This window comes from Protopterus annectens, chromosome 2.part2 (genome assembly GCF_019279795.1).
Source record: "Protopterus annectens isolate FY-2018-M chromosome 2.part2, PAN1.0, whole genome shotgun sequence".
NCBI lineage: Eukaryota > Metazoa > Chordata > Ceratodontiformes > Protopteridae > Protopterus > Protopterus annectens.
Window position 1 is genome coordinate 1,140,553,331 of NC_056730.1, and position 17,574 is coordinate 1,140,570,904.

At 38.9% G+C, this 17,574-nt stretch overlaps 1 protein-coding gene across 1 annotated transcript in view; it reads left to right on the forward strand.

Annotated features, from left to right (window-relative positions):
- LOC122796056 (TBC1 domain family member 17-like) overlaps window positions 1–17,574 on the forward strand; it is a 180,770-nt gene that overhangs the window by 89,518 nt on the left and 73,678 nt on the right. The window contains exon 3 of the mRNA XM_044064520.1: window positions 5,724–5,872. Within this exon, the coding sequence (XP_043920455.1) occupies window positions 5,724–5,872 (149 nt within the window). The remainder of the gene's footprint in view (window positions 1–5,723; window positions 5,873–17,574) is intronic.

Consider the following 17,574-nt stretch of genomic DNA (forward strand, 5'->3'; position numbering starts at 1 on the left):
TAAATAAATGTAGCAGAGCCACAGGTATAAATACAAAATCAAGAGCTTAGCACTAGAAGATGGGTGTTTAAACATACAGGGTTTTCCTGTGTTATCTCAGGTTGCTGCCTTATTTCTGTTCCATTCAGTTGTCTTTGTAAGGATAGCGATTTAGTGCTGATAGGACCTTGCGGGCACGGGCTGCTTTATGAATGTCTGGGATTGTATTACAAAGGAGAAAAGGTTAAAAACAGAGTAACTATGTAGAAAGGAGTGGGGTAGCAAACAAGCATTGAATAGGCAGAGAGTTTGAGTATTGTGTGATACAGTTAGCAAGCACATACTTTTAGGGATCATAACATATAGCTATCAATTGGTTCCCTATGCAGTTTTAATAAAGCTGAAATCTTCCCTTCTAGACTCTTAATCTGAAATACTCTAATAAAGCCAATACTTTTTCACTTCTAGAGTCTTAATTATAAAACACTCCAATACAGCCAATACATTTCCCTTTTATACTCTTAATATAATACAATTATGATATTGTCAGTTCTAAAAATACGTTGTACAATTCTATATGAATAGTGCATTTACTGTTCTGGAGTTCGTTGCTTAATCACAACGGTTTGGCTGTGGAGTTACTTCAAAATGCTATGTGTTAATAATCTAGTAAATCAGTACATAACCATGCAAGTAGAAACACTCCTAAGCTGTGGGTAGCTTTAACAATAAATACAATGGCGGTTATAGGTTTAACTATTAAAGTGCCACAACTGAGCTATAGCAGTACATTAATTAAAAGTGCGCAACATACACGTGGCAGAATCCACTAGCACTGCAGTAATTTCCAACCTCCGAGACTATGCTTTGAGGGGTGTAAGTGTACACGCACTTAGTTTTGTTACCCAAAATGATTAAATGTATCAGTTACATTAACTATTCAGCATTAGTCTCATGGAAATTGCTTTTAAAGTATATCTAGGTAGTTGATACTAGCCGCAAGAGCTATACAATTCTAACAAGCCAATTAATCAACATTAGTTTCACAGACTTTGCTCTTGTAATGTTTGTAGGTTACTAACAAGAGTCGCAGAAACCTTACAAGTTTAAAATAGCCAATCCACTATTCTGAGCAACATTAGTTTCACGGACTTTGCACTTGTAATGTTTGTAGGTTACTAACAAGAGTCGCGGAAACTTTACAAATTTAACATAGCCAATCCACTATTCTGAGCAACACCACACTAACCTATGTTACAGTACAAGAATGTGTCGCGAGTATGCACTGTTTGTCTTGCACAATAGTTCCTTGTATCAGCTATCGTAAATATTGAAAGTAAGACACGTAATTTTAACGTATCGCTAGCATGTTCTAAATAAACAGTTTATACAGTCATAACTTGGTCATGGTAAGCTTTAGTCAAATGTGTGTTTGTTCAGTATAACTAAAGTATCACATTACTACTAAAAGCAGGTAAAATTAAAGGTGTAACAAGTTTAGTAAATATGCTAGAAAAGCAAAAGGAAAAACAAAGCTCAGCAATTATAAAGTTACAAGATTCTTACTTTGAGGACGCTCTCACCACAGTACGTGCAGCTGTTGTGTCAAGTCAAAGATGGCGCGAGGGGTTTAAAAAAGCTCTGGTAGAACACTACTGGATGTGGGAGGGGAGAAGAAGATTAATAGCCAATTAGGAGGGTTACCATGGGGAGTGGCCAATTAGAGAGGTAGCAGTAAAAGCAGACCCAACCCTGTTCTCAAAAAACAATCTGAGAAACAGTATGCAGGTAAGGAAATTAAGGTACACTTATAGAGTACTTTTCTATGTTCTAGTATGCTTTTTATTTTCTAGTCTACAAAAAAGCTAATTTGTTAAAAAAAAAACAATGCTAGTCAAGAGGGTGGTAAGGGGGGAGATACCTAATACCAGTTGTAACGATGATAGTGCAAAACAGCTGCCATTCTGGATGTAGCAAAAGGTAACAGAGTTACTTATTGCTAGCTCGTATAAAAAGAACTTGTTAAATAAATGTAGCAAAGCCTCAGGTATAAATACAAAATCAAGAGCTCAGCAGCAGAAGATGGGTGTTTAAACATACAGGGTTTTCTTGTGTTATCTCAGGTTGCTGCCTTATTTCTGTTCCATTCAGTTGTCTTTGTAAGGATAGCGATTTAGCGCTGATAGACCTTGTGGGCACGGACTGTTTTATGAATGACTGGGACTGTATTAAGGGTTTTCCTGTGTTATCTCAGGTTGCTGCCTTATTTCTGTTCCATTCAGTTGTCTTTGTAAGGATAGTGATTTAGCGCTGATAGGACCTTGCAGGCATGGGCTGCTTTATGAATGTCTGGGACTGTATTAAGGGTTTTCCTGTGTTATCTCAGGTTGCTGCCTTATTTCTGTTCAATTCAGTTGTCTTTGTAAGGATAACGATTTAGCGCTGATAGGACCTTGCGGGCACGGGCTGCTTTATGAATGTCTGGGACTGTATTAAGGGTTTTCCTGTGTTATCTCAGGTTGCTGCCTTATTGCTGTTCCATTCAGTTGTCTTTGTAAGAATAATGATTTAGCGCTAATAGGACCTTGCGGGCACGGGCTGCTTTATGAATGTCTGGGACTGTATTATTTGAGGATGCTTTCACCACAGTACGTACAGAAAATGTTGGCACTTTAAATATCACTCAATGTGAAAGGTTCATTCAATTATAAGATATACTCACATGCAAAATAAAACAAAAATTATTATTCATGTTTTCTTTGTCTGCCTAGGCAAGCAAAACTGCAAAGCAGTAAAAGGGACACAGTCTGAATTTGTGATGAGCCTGTGTTTGATATTCAGATCGAAGAGGACTAGATTTAATATAATTTAGAAAACAGATGTCATAGAGTAATATTTATTTAATCCCTTATTTTTTCACCTAATCCTGTGTCATCAGGCCTCAAGGGATCAAATGTAATACCTTGAGTAAAGTGAAGAAAAGTTTCCACACCCCCACACACCTCTATGTCTAATGTAACTTACTCCCATTGTCAGGATAATTTACCAAATGTCTACAACTACTATGGATGCAGATAGTCAGGTTACATCAAACAGAAGCACTCACAAGAAGCCATCGCTAAGCTAGAGTTCCCAAATGTGTATAGATTCAGATTACACTTATGAGCAGGACAAATGTCCCACAAGTATAATATCTTACAAAATCCGAAGAATCAGTCCAAGGCTTACTCATGTAAACTCAGACTATAAATCAAAATGGTGTGTCCTTGGTAAAATGACTGTGTGAAAGGTTTGCTTAAGTTTCTGACTAAATAATGACAGTAACTGTCTGCTTTACACATTTTTACATCCTCCTTTCAACAATACAATAAAAGGTTGTCTACAGTGTCTAATGTCTATCTTAGTTTACTTATCTGTATAACACATCTTCATCAATGAAAACCACAGCCAGTGACAGAGTATCCCATTTAGAACTCATTGATTACAGTGTCTTAACTATAGAAAGACACAAAGTCATAAAATACCAGGATTTGCAGGCACAAATGAGGCTAATGTGGATGAAGGACGCCCACACAGTTCCAGTAGTAGTAGGAGCAATGGGTGTCATGAAAAATAATTTACAGTCATGTTTGGATATGCTATATATGAATTGTGAAAGGAGTCAATTCTGGGCATATTCAGGGTGCTGCAAAGAGCACTTTTTTGCTATTTGCAAAGGTCGAAACAATACCAATTTAACGAACATTAATCATATTTTTACTTAGGAGTGGGGTCCATTTCCATCATTGTATCAGAAACCCAAAATATCTGGGAAAATTAAACTAAGGGCATTTTCTTATATCACCCAGGGAATTATGGAAAACAGTTAGCTAAATAAAATTAATGTATAGTCAACTTAATCTGACATACAGTGTAAATAAATGTAAAGTAATAACCTTTTGGAAGTTTAAAGGTAAACAACATACTTGAGCTTATAGTTGAGGTTAATCATATGAAAGATCTTAAAGTGATAGATAATCAACTGTCACTTAGTGAACTGCATTGGCTATTAGGGTTAGAACCCTGCAACTGATGGGCTTATTAATCAGAATAAGAGACATTAGACGGTCAGTAATTTTATGCATTATGTGTAAGTTTATATTTGCCCACCATCAGAATACAGTTCACCATTCTGTGGATATACTATGTGTGAAGTAAATATCCTTAAGGTAGAACAGAGGAATTTCACAAAAGATGCACCATCTCTTTGAGGGTTTGTATACTCCATTAGAGCGCAGAAACATGGCCTCTTCAATGTACACTATGGATTAGTTAGAGGAAAATTATGCTTGAAATAAGGTCTTTAGAGATGGATTTCTGACATTACTTTTTACTGCACATCTGTGTGAGTAGGAGGATATGTAGGTACTATACGTTTGCAGTCATAGTTAATAAACCCAGAAAGAAAAACAACTTTGTGATACTTCCAAGGTTATGAAATAGATTCCAGGCTGAAGTCAGCATATTTATAAGCGTAAGCCAATTCATGGGAGGTATTGACTATTGCATCAGAATTATGAAGTATATGTGACTGTGTTTCTAGATAGCTAAAGACTTGACGCTATCTAAAATGAACTTGTGAACATATGAAATTAGTTGTAGTATTTAACACATTGTGATTAGGTTTGTGATGCGAAGTAAAGATCTATCACATTAAATTAGTTCCTTCTAACTATGCAGCAGACTTTAGTGGCTACCTGATGCTGTTATGATATGAAAATAATAATAAGAGACAGCCACTGAGTTTATAGTGGCATTCCCTTCTGCAGAGCTTTGGTACACCTCAGAGCAAGGGTAAGTATATGAACACAGCAAATGGCTAATCATTTTGGCACTTTAAATATCACTCAGTGTGAAAGGTTCATTCAATTATAAGATATAATCACATGTAAAATAAAACAAAACAATTATTATTCATGTTTTCTTGGTCTGCCTAGGCAAGCACAACTGCAAAGCAGTAAAAGAGACACAGTCCAAATTTGTGATGAGCCTGTGTTTGATATTCAGATCGAAGAGGACTAGATTTAATATAATTTAGAAAACAGATGCCATAGAGTAATATTTATTTAATCCCTTATTTGTTCACCGAATCCCATGTCATCAGGCCTCAAGGGATCAAATGTAATACCTTGAGTAAAGTGAAGAAAAGTTCCCACACCCCCATACACCTCTATGTCTAATGTAACTTACTCCCATTGTCAGGGTAATTTACCAAATGTCTACAACTACTATGGATGCAGGCAGTCATCAAGAAGCCATCACTAAGCTAAAGTTCACAAATGTGTGTAGATTCAGATTATACCTATGAGTAGGACAAATGTCCCACAAGTATAATATCTTACAAAATCCGAAGAATCAGTCCAAGGCTTACTCATGTAAAGTCAGACTATAAATCAAAATGGTGTGTCCTTGGTAAAACGACTGTGTGAAAGGTTTGCTTAAGTTTCTGACTAAATAATGACAGTAATTGTCTGCTCTACACATTTTTACATCCTCCTTTCAACAATACAATAAAAGGTTGTCTACAGTGTCTAATGTCTGTCTTAGTTTACATACCAGTATAACACATCTTTACAAATGAAAACCACAGACAGTGACAGAGTATCCCATTTAGAAGCTCACTAAGGAAATGGTACACGTCTTTACAAAGTTTACGTATGTTGTTTGAATGACATATTCAATTTTACATCTCTGTCTGGGGGGAGGTGGCTGCTTTTAGGTTTTCAGCGTGAATTCAGACATCAAGAAGCATTACGCCTTTTTGAGATTCTCAGCAGCAACCACCTAGAAATGAATTCATTTGAAGCAGAAAAGACCAGATGCTTGGAAAGACTTTCCTGTATCCAGCAGAAAGGTAATACATTAAACTTGATTCAGTCTTTTCTTTCCTTCTTTGTTTTATGCCAAAGAGAAACTCTGTTAAATGCATTTCACCATTATATTCATGAGGAAATCCTGTTGAATTGTCTGTTATCGCTGCCCCTTCTGTTTTTTTTTTAACTCAAGAGTATCTGTGCACCTCATTCATGTCAGAATCAAACAGCAGAACATCAGCATTTTTCTAATTCCTCAAAGTGCTATGGATAAAAACTAATAAATAAGATATAGTTTCCCTGACTAAAGCAAAAAAAACAATGAGATTCTTAAGCATGCTCTCTCTTTTCTTTCTATATGTATAACCATGTTGGCATGCCCACTCTGAAATAAAATATGGGTACTTACGTATTATCACAACCAGATTCCAAAACAACCCGAAAACAGGTAAGTAGTGATAGCTGTTGACAGTTCTCCAGTTTCTAAGAAACTTTCTCATTAATTTGGATTGAAACATAAACAACTGACTGTTTACTGTGATTTAAATAATAAAAGATGTCACTTTGCTTATGACCGAAACCAGGAGCCAAACTGTCAGACTTTCCAGACAAATGAGTCAACCCACGTTATGTTGACATGAAGAGTGTGGTTTTAAGTGTTCTGATCCATCTTCCTTGAAATATTGTGAAAAGAAATGTACATTTGCAGGCTGAACCTGCAGTGGATGTTGTATTGATTAGTGCTGTGCTCTACCTGGGTAAAGAAGTACAAGTAAAGAAACACAGCAAGAGAAATACTGCGTCAGCAGGCAAAGCACCATAACAACTGCAGTTACTTGAGCTCACAGCACAGTTGCTGGGTATCTCTTTGCATACCTGTCAAATTGTTACCAGATGAAATCGGGGCAAATTGTAAAATAATGGTGGGTCAAAGGCCCCCAAAATAGGGCCACATTTTAAACGTTAGAAACTTTCTTAGAAAACAGGCAACTGTCAAGAGCTATCACTGCTTACATATTACCAACTTGGTTGGAAGCGGTAAAATGTTTGCTCTTTCATTTAAGTCACTGTAATGATAAGCACTTCAGTGACACACACTTCCCAAGTAAGTTTGCCAACATATTTTGGCAGGAGATGGGCTTGTAAATGAGACGCTTCTCCTGCTTTGAATCCGGTAGCGATAATATGTAAGTACCAAAATATGCTTTATCATAGCAGACTCTCATACATTTTGACTACAATGAAACAATGTTTTATATACCTTCTTTTTTCCTTTAGGCTTTGTTATGTGCAGAATGTAGTCAGGAAATCACTATATACCATCTATCTCTCATTTGTAACTGCCAATTGCACAAGCTTTTCATAATATTTCACACTCTTCCAGAGCAGCCAGGCATGGCTACTGGTTTTCTACACATCCATCTGTGTCTGCAGTTTTGGAAAAGTTTAAAAAGAGACAAGATACACCAGCACTCAGGAAAACTATATTAGCAATGCAGGTTTGAGTTTGAATAAGTCTGAAGTCATGCAGATGGATTCCTTTTTAAATGGTCACTGATGCCAGACATCCCCAAAATGAGGTCTGTTCTGCAAATAGGCAACTTGCATAATTTACTGCTGTATTTCTCACATACATCTTTGTTTTTCAGCAACTGGACACATATATGTACCCCAGGAAGCACAGAAACAGAACTATTATATTATATTATATTATATTATATTATATTATATTATATTATATTATATTATATTATATTATATTGTATTATATTATGTTGTATCACAGATTATTCCAAGTCTACTACTAGGTAGACAGCATTGGTGAGAAGCATGGACAGAGGCAATCTTTTATATAACCTGGGAACACTCAGAACTACACAACAGACTGCTCAGCATGATGTCCTTCATGTTGCAGTCATTACATTTGGGTTATCTGCCTGCAGGTAGCCGTCAGCCGGCCTGATTATCAAAGTCTTGGGTCCTGCGTCAGATGCTGTCTCTTCTTCCATGACGTCAGGTAGTCAGGGGTATAAAGCATGCAGCCGATGCCATTACACCAGTCTTTCTTGCCATGTGGTGCCTGAAACAGAAGCAGTTTGCAAGTGCCAATCGGCCGACTCCTGAAATTTTCATTTTCGAGTTTCAGAACCGAAGTCTTCAAAAAAGCTAAGTACCCCGTTGGGGATCCTTTTTCTTGCTCTAAACCAATGTCAGTAAAAGTTAACAATTGTATTACCTGTGGAAAACAAATACCTCACAAAGATTTTCATTCGTACTGCATTCCTTGCCTAGGTCCAGACCGCGACGTTCCTCTCTGTCAGTTTTGTGCCTTATTCAATCCTCGAACTATTCGTCGTTGGTCCATTTTTGCAGCAAACTATTTCGGTACTCAGTTTAATTATCTAGAAATGGCTTCAGTAAGCCACCCAACTACTGACATTCTGAAAAAATATAAAGATAAAGACAGAGACAGACCGCATTGGTCCAAAGCTGCTGACGACACTTCAGTTAAGCTAGTCGCCAGTTCACCGGTACTCAGTGAGGCGCTTTTGCAGCCCTGATACCCGCTACTTCAGATTTGAGGCCTCTACTGAGACTCATTCAAAGTCCGGTATGCTGCGAGATGGTTCTTTGACTATGGAACCTGCGGATGTCTCTACCTTGGATGGGTCCGGAGCTGCTGTGCAGGCACCGGCTTCTGAGGGTGTATTCAGGCCTATGGACTTGCATTTCAAACCGATGCCATCTTCTTCTTCAAGGCCTAAAACTTGACCCACGCCTAGAAAACCGATATCCAAACTGCATGGTCAGGCCCATATGCCTAAAAAACAAATGATAAGAATGGCTGAAGACCTTATTACTCTAATTAGGGGAAGCCAGCCTTCTCCCTCTAAGAGACCTAGAACTGATTTTCCTTCTGATTCTTCTGATCAGGATTCTGATATTTCTATTTCTTCTGATGACCGGGATTTGCCCTTATCTACCTATGAGGATTCTGATGCAGAGGACTCCATAACCTCTGCTTCCCCTCCAGAAGACTTCTCTTTTGGTGAAACCTTGCACACTCTTAGGGAGCATTTCCACTGGGAAAGCGAGGATTACTCTGACTCCAAAAAAAGGCTTAGGGAATTCTTACTCCTACCTCAACACAGGCCTTTAGCTATCCCTCCTGTACTGGACATTGTAGATGATGCCTTCTTGGAATCTAGCCTGGCCCCAGACACTTTACCTCTGGCTCCCAGAAAACCTGACAGGTATTACAGAGTACCTGACACTCACAAGTTCCTCTTTAAGAATCCTATTGCAGACCCATAGACCATTTCACAGGGACACAAAGGCATTAAGGCTATTACTGTCAAAAAACCTAGTCCCTCTGATAGAGATTCCAGGGCCCTGGACAGATGGGGTAAGAAGGTATACACTTCTGCTACTTTGGCCATTAGAGCCTTAAACTGCCAGTTTCATATGTTAAAGTATCAGCAGCATATTATTGGACTACTTAAACAGAAAATGATGTTGATTCCTGACTGTGCTGAAAATAAAGAATTACAGGATTTAATGCATTCTGCTGAACAAGTTGGTAAACATACTTTGCAATGTGGTTTTGACTCATTAGAAGCATCTTGGAGGGCTGCTGTCACTGGGTCTATTCTTAGAAGGCATGCTTGGCTTAAGGAGCAAAATTTTCCAGATCATGTTAACGCTAAATTACTGGATACTCCCTTAAACCAGGACTGCTTGTTTAGCAACAAAGCAGAAGAAGTACTTAAAAGGATGGAGGAAAAAGCTAAATCTATGCAAACTGTTAAAGATTTCCTGCAAGTACAGCCTCCCGGATGTAGTAGACATTGGCCTTCTAAGAATTGGTCCTTTCCTGTCTCTACCAGGCCTTCTCAGTCCAAACCCAGGAACAGCAGACCATCACAGGGCTAAGCAGTGGGGGGGCTCCCACTTCCAAAGCTGGAAGTAGTAAGACACCCCCTATAGTAAACTGTCACAATGACTTAATCTTAAACCTTCCAAGCCCTGCTCAACTACCTGCTTCCTTAGGAGGAAAGATTGCTGTGCATGCAAAAAACTGGGAACTCATTACCTAGGACAAATGGGTTTTAAATATAGTTTCCCAAGGATAGAGATTCCACTTCCACTCCTTACTAACCCCAAACGGTTGGCCAGACCTACCCCCAAATCAGTGGGCAGAGGCTCAACAGCAGGTTCTCTCTCTTAAGTATCAGGGCTATTCAACCTGTCCCAGCAGAGGAATGGGGACAAGGTTTTTATTCAAGACTTTTTCCTGGTACCCAGAAAAGACAACTCCTGGTGTCCTATCCTGGACCTGTCTATTCTAAACACATTTTTGGTAATCCCAGAATTCAAAATGCTAACTCTTCATCAGCTGCTTCCCATGCTAGGCAAAAATGCCTGGTTGGCAACATTGGACTTAAAGGAAGCTTACCTGCATATCCCAATAAGGAAATCTTGCAGAAAATATCTACGCTTCAGAGCAGGCTACATGCACTGCCCTTTGGCTTATCTACTGCGCCCAGGGTATTCACAAAGTGCCTAGCTCCAGTCATTGCATTCTGCAGGCAAAGAAATATTCAAATATACCCATACCTGGATGATCGTCTAATTCAGGCAGAAAGCCAGGACATACTATTAAATCATGTGGCATTTGTAAAGAAACTGCTAACCTCACTGGGGTACACCATAAACAAAAAGAAATCTCACCTAGTACCCTGCCAACAAATTGTATTCCTGGGAGCAAGCTTGAACACAGCTTCCCAGATAGCCTACCTCATGCCAGAGAAACAAGTTTAACAGCCTACTTCAAACTACTGGCCACAAAGACCCAGCTATCTGCAAGGAAAATACTGCAAGCCCTGGGGTTCATGGTCTCTTGCATCCTACTAATTCCATATGCAAGACTGCATATGAGGAAACTACAATGGTATCTAAAAAGCTTATGGTGTCAACATTCTCAGGACCTGGAATCAATGATCCCTATCATGCCTTGTATAAAGACAGAGTTCTTTTGGTGGGCAGCGGCCTGCTACCACAACAAGGGACTGCCATTCACTCTACCCCCTGCTGCCTAAACCCTAACAACAGACACATCAGACTATGCATGGGGGGGCTCACTTGGCAAGGCAGTGCATTCAGGGCAAATGCCCCTGCATATCAATCAAAAAGAAATGTTAGCTGTACAGAATTCTCTGAAAGCCTTCAAGGACCATATTCTTCCAAGACAATTATTGGTAAAGACAGACAACACCACTGTTATGTGGTACATAAACAAGCAGGGGGGAACTCACTCGTACCATCTCTGCAGACTAGCCATGGCTCTGTGGAACCCAGCCTTGAGCTACCAAGTGCACCTACAAGCTCAATACCTGCCAGGCAAGCTAAATTTACTGGCAGATGACCTAAGCAGGAATCTCATTGAACCACACAAGTGGAAACTGGAACCAAAGATATTCAACACTTTGAGAAACAAATGCGGGAGCCCAGAGAAAGACCTATTTGCCTCCCCTCAGAACTACCAATTGGACAAATTCTGCACAAGGACTCCCCACAGACAAGCTTGGAAAGTGGATGCCCTATCTTTCACCTGGGAAAGCCTCTCAGTTTATGCCTTTCCTCCTCTGCCTCTCCTCTTGAAAGTTCTGCTAAAGATCAAACAGGACAAGCCAAGGACAATTCTCATTGCACCAGACAAGCCACAACAACACTGGTACCCCCACTTGTGCAGTATGTCACTGCTGTAACCATGGCACCTGCCTCATACCCCTTCCCTGCAGTCCTAGCAGGATGGCCAGATTCTGCACCCTCAGCTTCAAACCCTGAACCTTGCAGCCTGTCTAATTACCTGAGCTCTCCAATACCCTCCCTCAGTAAGTAAGTGCTGGATGTCATTCTAGAAGCAAGGAGGCCTAGTACTAGAAAGTCCTATGCTGAAAAGTGGAAAATATACTGTTCCTGGAGCCTGATTCAGGGGATGGGCACACCAGTGCCCAGCTTAATGCCTATTCTTCAGTACTTAACAGAGATGCTCTACAAGGGCCTTTCCTTCTCATCTATTAAAATTCATGCCTCAGCCATTTCAGCACATTACAATACTGAGCCACCCCTCTTCTCTCACCCCCTGCTGAAGCATTTCCTTAGAGGGGCCAAAAATTTAAGATCACCCAGGAGAGCTCCTACTCCAGCCTGGGACCTTAACTTTGTATTGGAAAAGCTCACTCTACCTCCTTTTGAGCCAGCGGCAACTGCAGAGTTGAAATTCATATCTTGGAAGATAGCCTTCCTTCTAGCCATCACTTCAGCAAGAAGAGTGTCTGAATTACAGGCCCTCATGGCAGTGGAGCCCTTCATCATCTTCCATGCAGATAGGGTGTCCCTCAGGACCAATCCTTCCTTTATGCCCAAGGTGGTATCCAGTGTGGCCCTTAATCAGTCCATTTATTTGCCAACCTTCTTTTCTAATCCACAGAACAAAGGGGAATGAATACTGCACTCCTTGGATGTGCACAGACAACTTTGATTTTATTTGGACAGGACTAAGCCTATCAGGAAAATTGAACAGCTGCTAGTTGCCTTTGAGGGGAAGGCCATTTCAAAGCAAACCATTTCTAAGTGGATAGGCCATTGCATTAATTTCTGCTATAAACACAATGGAAAACCTACCCCACATGGGATAGGATCACATTCCACCAGGGCTGCATCTACTTCAACAGCCTTTCTCAGAGGTGTTCCTACCAGGGACATCCTAGAAGCTGCTACCTGGAGCTCTGTATATACCTTCACCAAGAATTTACCACATGCCTATTTTTTTCTAAATCCAGAGCTGGTTTTGCCACTGCAGTCTTGCAGGGCTTAATAGCTGGTCTTAATGCTCTCTAACTGCGTCCTCCCTTCCTTAGCTTTGGAAATCTACCCAACTGTAATAACTGCAACAGTGAAACACAAAGAACATAGTGCAGTTGTGCACACTTACCATAAATGTAGATGTTTGAGTGTATTCACTGTTGCAGTCCTGGTTACCCTCCCTCCAGCCCCCTGACATCTATTGGCTATACCTTTCTTCTTGTTTAGTGTATTTAAGTTTTCTGGTGTATTTGCTTTTTGATAGAGGTGTACCATAATATATAATTGCTTCCTATTATGAGGGCACCTGACATCTGGGGCAAGAAAAACTGATGTAATGGCGTTGGCTGCATGTTTTATACCCCTGACAATCTGGCATCATGGAAGAAGAGACAGCATCTGACACAGGAATCCAAGACTCTGGTATTCAAGCCTGCTGAGGGCTACCTGCAAGCAAATAACCCAAATGTAATGACTGCAACAGTGAATACACTCTAACATCTACATTTATGGTAAGTGTACACTGCTGTACATTTCATATTCTACCAGATTAAGGGACCAGGCGCACGGTCTTCCTTCTTTATTTGGCTTTGATATTAATACAACAGGGTGATATTAACCCCAATTCTAGTCCTGGTTATTCATCTCCCCTTTCCTTTAGAATGTCCTTGTCCTGCTGTTATCCAAAACACCTAAATATTGCTATTTTAAATATGAATAGTTTTAACAACAAGCGGATACTGTTCAAAGCCTGGATATAGCAACACAAGCCCAAAACCATAGCTATTACTGAAAAAAGGTTTAAACATCAGGTATGCTTCTTAGCTATAGTAACAAAATTATTACACAGGCTTCTTTAATAATAAGCTAGGTCCTAGACCATGTTGGGGTGCAACGTTCATGGTTAAGGTACCTGATGTCAGATTAAATTGGTGGGCAGTGGTATTACTACCTCTGAGTTTATAATAGTCAAGTGGGTTTTTGTACAAGGCTGATTGGTGACGTATTTCAATCTGTTTATTTGTTTCTTTATATATATATATATATATATATATATATATATATATATATATATATATAGGGTAGTGAGACCAGCTGTGTTATATGGGTTGGAGACAGTGGCATTGACAAAAAGGCAGGAGTTTGAGCTTGATGTGGCAGAGTTAAAGATGCTAAGATTTGCACTGGGTGTGACGAGGATGGACAAGATTAGAAATAAGTATATTAGAGGTTCAGCCCAAGTTGGAAGGTTTGGAGACAAAGCCAGAGAGGCAAGATTACATTGGTTTGGACATGTGCTGAGGAGGGATGCTGAGTATATTGGGAAAAAGATGCTAAGGATGAAGCTACCAGGTAACAGGAAAAGAGGAAGGCCTAAGATAAGGTTTATGGATGTGGTGAGAGAGGACATGCAGGTGGTTGGTGTGACAGAGCAAGATGCAGAGGACAGGAAGAAATGGAAAGAGATGATCCGCTGTGGTGAGCCCTAACAGGAACAGCCGAAAGAAGATGATGATGATGATGATGATGATATATATATATATATATATATATATATATATATATATATATATATATATGTATGTATGTATATATATGTATGTATATATATATATATATATATATATATATATATATATATATATATATATATATATTCAGCCTCCAGCCTAGCTCTGATCAAGGAATGCATGAACACTATCTCCATGCACTGTAATAATAACATGTTACTCTTGCTTTTGGAATTTAACATGGGTTGAGGGGTTATCTGATTGGACTGGGGGAGTCTGTACTAACTCATTACTCTCTTATTATCCCGACACAAATGGTCTCTGTCCCTAACTGATTAATTCCTAGTGCTGGTACTATTTTAGGTTTAGTTATTACTGACATTCCCCAGAGGCTTTTGCAATTTCATGTCTTCCTAAACTCCTACAGTGACCATTGTTTTGTGACCCATTGGTCATTTAAAGCGCAGAGAATGTCCACTGTAATTGTTCTAGATCAGAAAAAATCTGAAAGAATGGAAATTACATTACATTACAACTAAATCTGAATGTCTTCGACTGGGACATGGTCCACAACCTGAGTAATTCTACAGAATCATTATGTTTAATAACCTCCTTCTGTCTGTGCAAGGACCAGAAGGAACAAAGGCAAGAAACACCCATAGTTTACTCTTCGCTATAGAAACTTTGTGAAGTGAGAGATTAAGTCTGAGGACTCTGGAAAAAGGATTTAATTTATCTTTCAAAGTATCAGAAATTATTAGACTTCAGAAGAAACATCAAGCGAACCACTGTTGTTGCTAAGATAATTTAACTTAAAACCAAAGAAAGTGTGCTATTTAATTAAACAAATATGTTCAGGAGAACACTCATTGAACTTGGTAGGGACTTGCCACAAAAACATACATATTGAATATGAATTTGCTGTTGATATTTAAGGATCTTTTAATACTTAACCCCCAAAACACACTAACAGGCTTTCTAGGGACAATTTTCCAAACACTGCTTTTTTATATTTCATCAAGTATGTAATAAAAGTATTTAATCTCCTGAAAAAAATCTTTCTAAATGCATTGCAGCAAATAAACTCTGTTATTTATTCTTGAATGTTGTTTTTTTAGCCAACCTCCTTTTTTGAGAATAAGATGTCTTGTTCTTGACAACTTTCTATTGCCACTTACAGTTTAAAATAAGCAAGGATTATTCTGCATCTGAGAAAAACTGATCCATCAGGCATTACTGCTTTTAGGTTAATAGGCAGTTTGTGCCCTCTAGTAAAAAATCCTTAAAGGAGAGTTTATACAGAACTGTTTAAATACGTAGATCAGTACAGTATGCTTTCTTCCAAAAGATCATGGGTTTCAAAATGCTTTTAACACAATAACTTTTCTATACTCTGTTACTGATCAGAAAAATGTCAATATGGAGAAAGGCGTTATTACTAGAACCCTGTTCTTTGACCATAAAACAGTGGATCATACCCTACTTTTAGGGTAATGATCTTAGTGAAGAAGTCATACAATGTTTTTTAACTTATCTTACTGACAGGACTTTTAGGATTCATTCAGGGTCTAATGTACCTCAAGACTGGAACTTTAAAACAGCTAAAAAGCTCCTAGTAATCCAGAGGTTATATTCAGAACTCCTAATAATCCAAAAAATGTCTGTAAAGAACGCCAATAAACGAAAATACCAAACAGGAATTTTATTAAGCTTAAAACCAAGCTTTTCATCGACGCTCTGCACCAACTTCTTCAGAAAGCAAACTAGAAACAAAGAACAATACATCTGTCCCATTATTTAAGCATCATAGCTCCACTCAAACACTCCCCCTTGTGGACACACCTGAAAATTGCACATCAATGCACTTAAATAACTTAACCACAGAAAAACTGTGCATCACCATTTGTATAAGATCAACATGACCAGCCCTGAATGTTTGTAATCAAACTAATACTCTAAATTTACACCACCAACATAGCATGTATACAATCTTAAATACCTGGTAGACACTATAAACACATAAGTGGTAAACCCAGGAAAAGTATATGTGTGTAGCGCCTGTTTTAAAAAAGCCATGTAAATAAATCAAAATGTCATTCAGATGGTAACACAACTCTATGGAAGACTACAAACCATGAGTTGATATAAAATATACAAAATACATCTATGAGTATACCTTGGAAATGTATGCTTAACATTGTTATGTTGTTATCATAACCATCTGATAATAATAGCAGTATTAGTAGCAAAAAAAAAAAAAAGTAAGTTATATATTATATATTGATTGTATATTGTGTGTAGCGGCCGGTACTAGGAGGCTGACGTCCCTTACATAAAAGACTATTCTGATGAACGATCAAACTACACATCCCCCGCTTAAAATAATGGATCACAATGTAACCATTGATAAAGACATTAAAAATAAAACTAATAATAAAATAACAAAGTAACACTAAACCATTTTAACAATCAAAAAACAAAGAAAGAAACAATCCCCATAAAATAGCTAAAAAGGTGGTCATTCCCAAGGGGATTAAATCAGTCTAAGAAGCTTCACCTAACTAGGCTTCTCAGTTTAAGAAAGCAACTAATAGAAAGCATGCTGTTTAGTCTGTTCAGTTTGTGGTTTTGTTTTTGAGTCATGCAGAAAGTCTTCATGTCTTCCACCACGCAGGAAGCTAGTGGCACCTCAGATCCAGGGGATTTAACAATACTTATAAACCTTCTCACGGAAAAGGTTGAACATCTTTCACAGTGAATGGATGGACTTTTGCAAAGTGATACTGTGAATCCTGTAGTGCGACCCCCCCCAGTGGACTGTCGACTGAATCCCCCTTTATGATACCGGCTAGTGGAGCAAGAGCAGAGCTGGGAGCCGTCATTTCCAACGGCTCTAATGATCTACACAATCAGGATGGCGGCGACAATCCTATGGGCTCCACGAGAGGACACAGGAGCCCATTAAATAACATAGGAGCTTCTGCATCTAGACTTGGCGAGGTGGGGACCCTGAGGAGGGACTATACAGACTTGAACTTACATAATTGGCTGAATTGACCCTTTTGATTTTATAATGGAGAGGATACCACCAACAAAGGCACTTTTACTGAAGATCTTCCTGACTTGTCCACTAAACTCAACCAATTTGATCAAAAATTATTGCGGCTCAGAAAACTACAACTAGAGGTCTCTTATTTTGGGGAATGCTGACGTGCGAAGATTGTCCTGAAGGGTCTTCGCTCGTGGCAATATCCCACAGGGTTGGAGGAAGGGTCGAAATTCCATCTCGACCTTTTGTCACTTTTTGATAGACATGGGAACGAATTAATCAATCTGATTTGCTCCCACTACCAGGAAGCTATCAA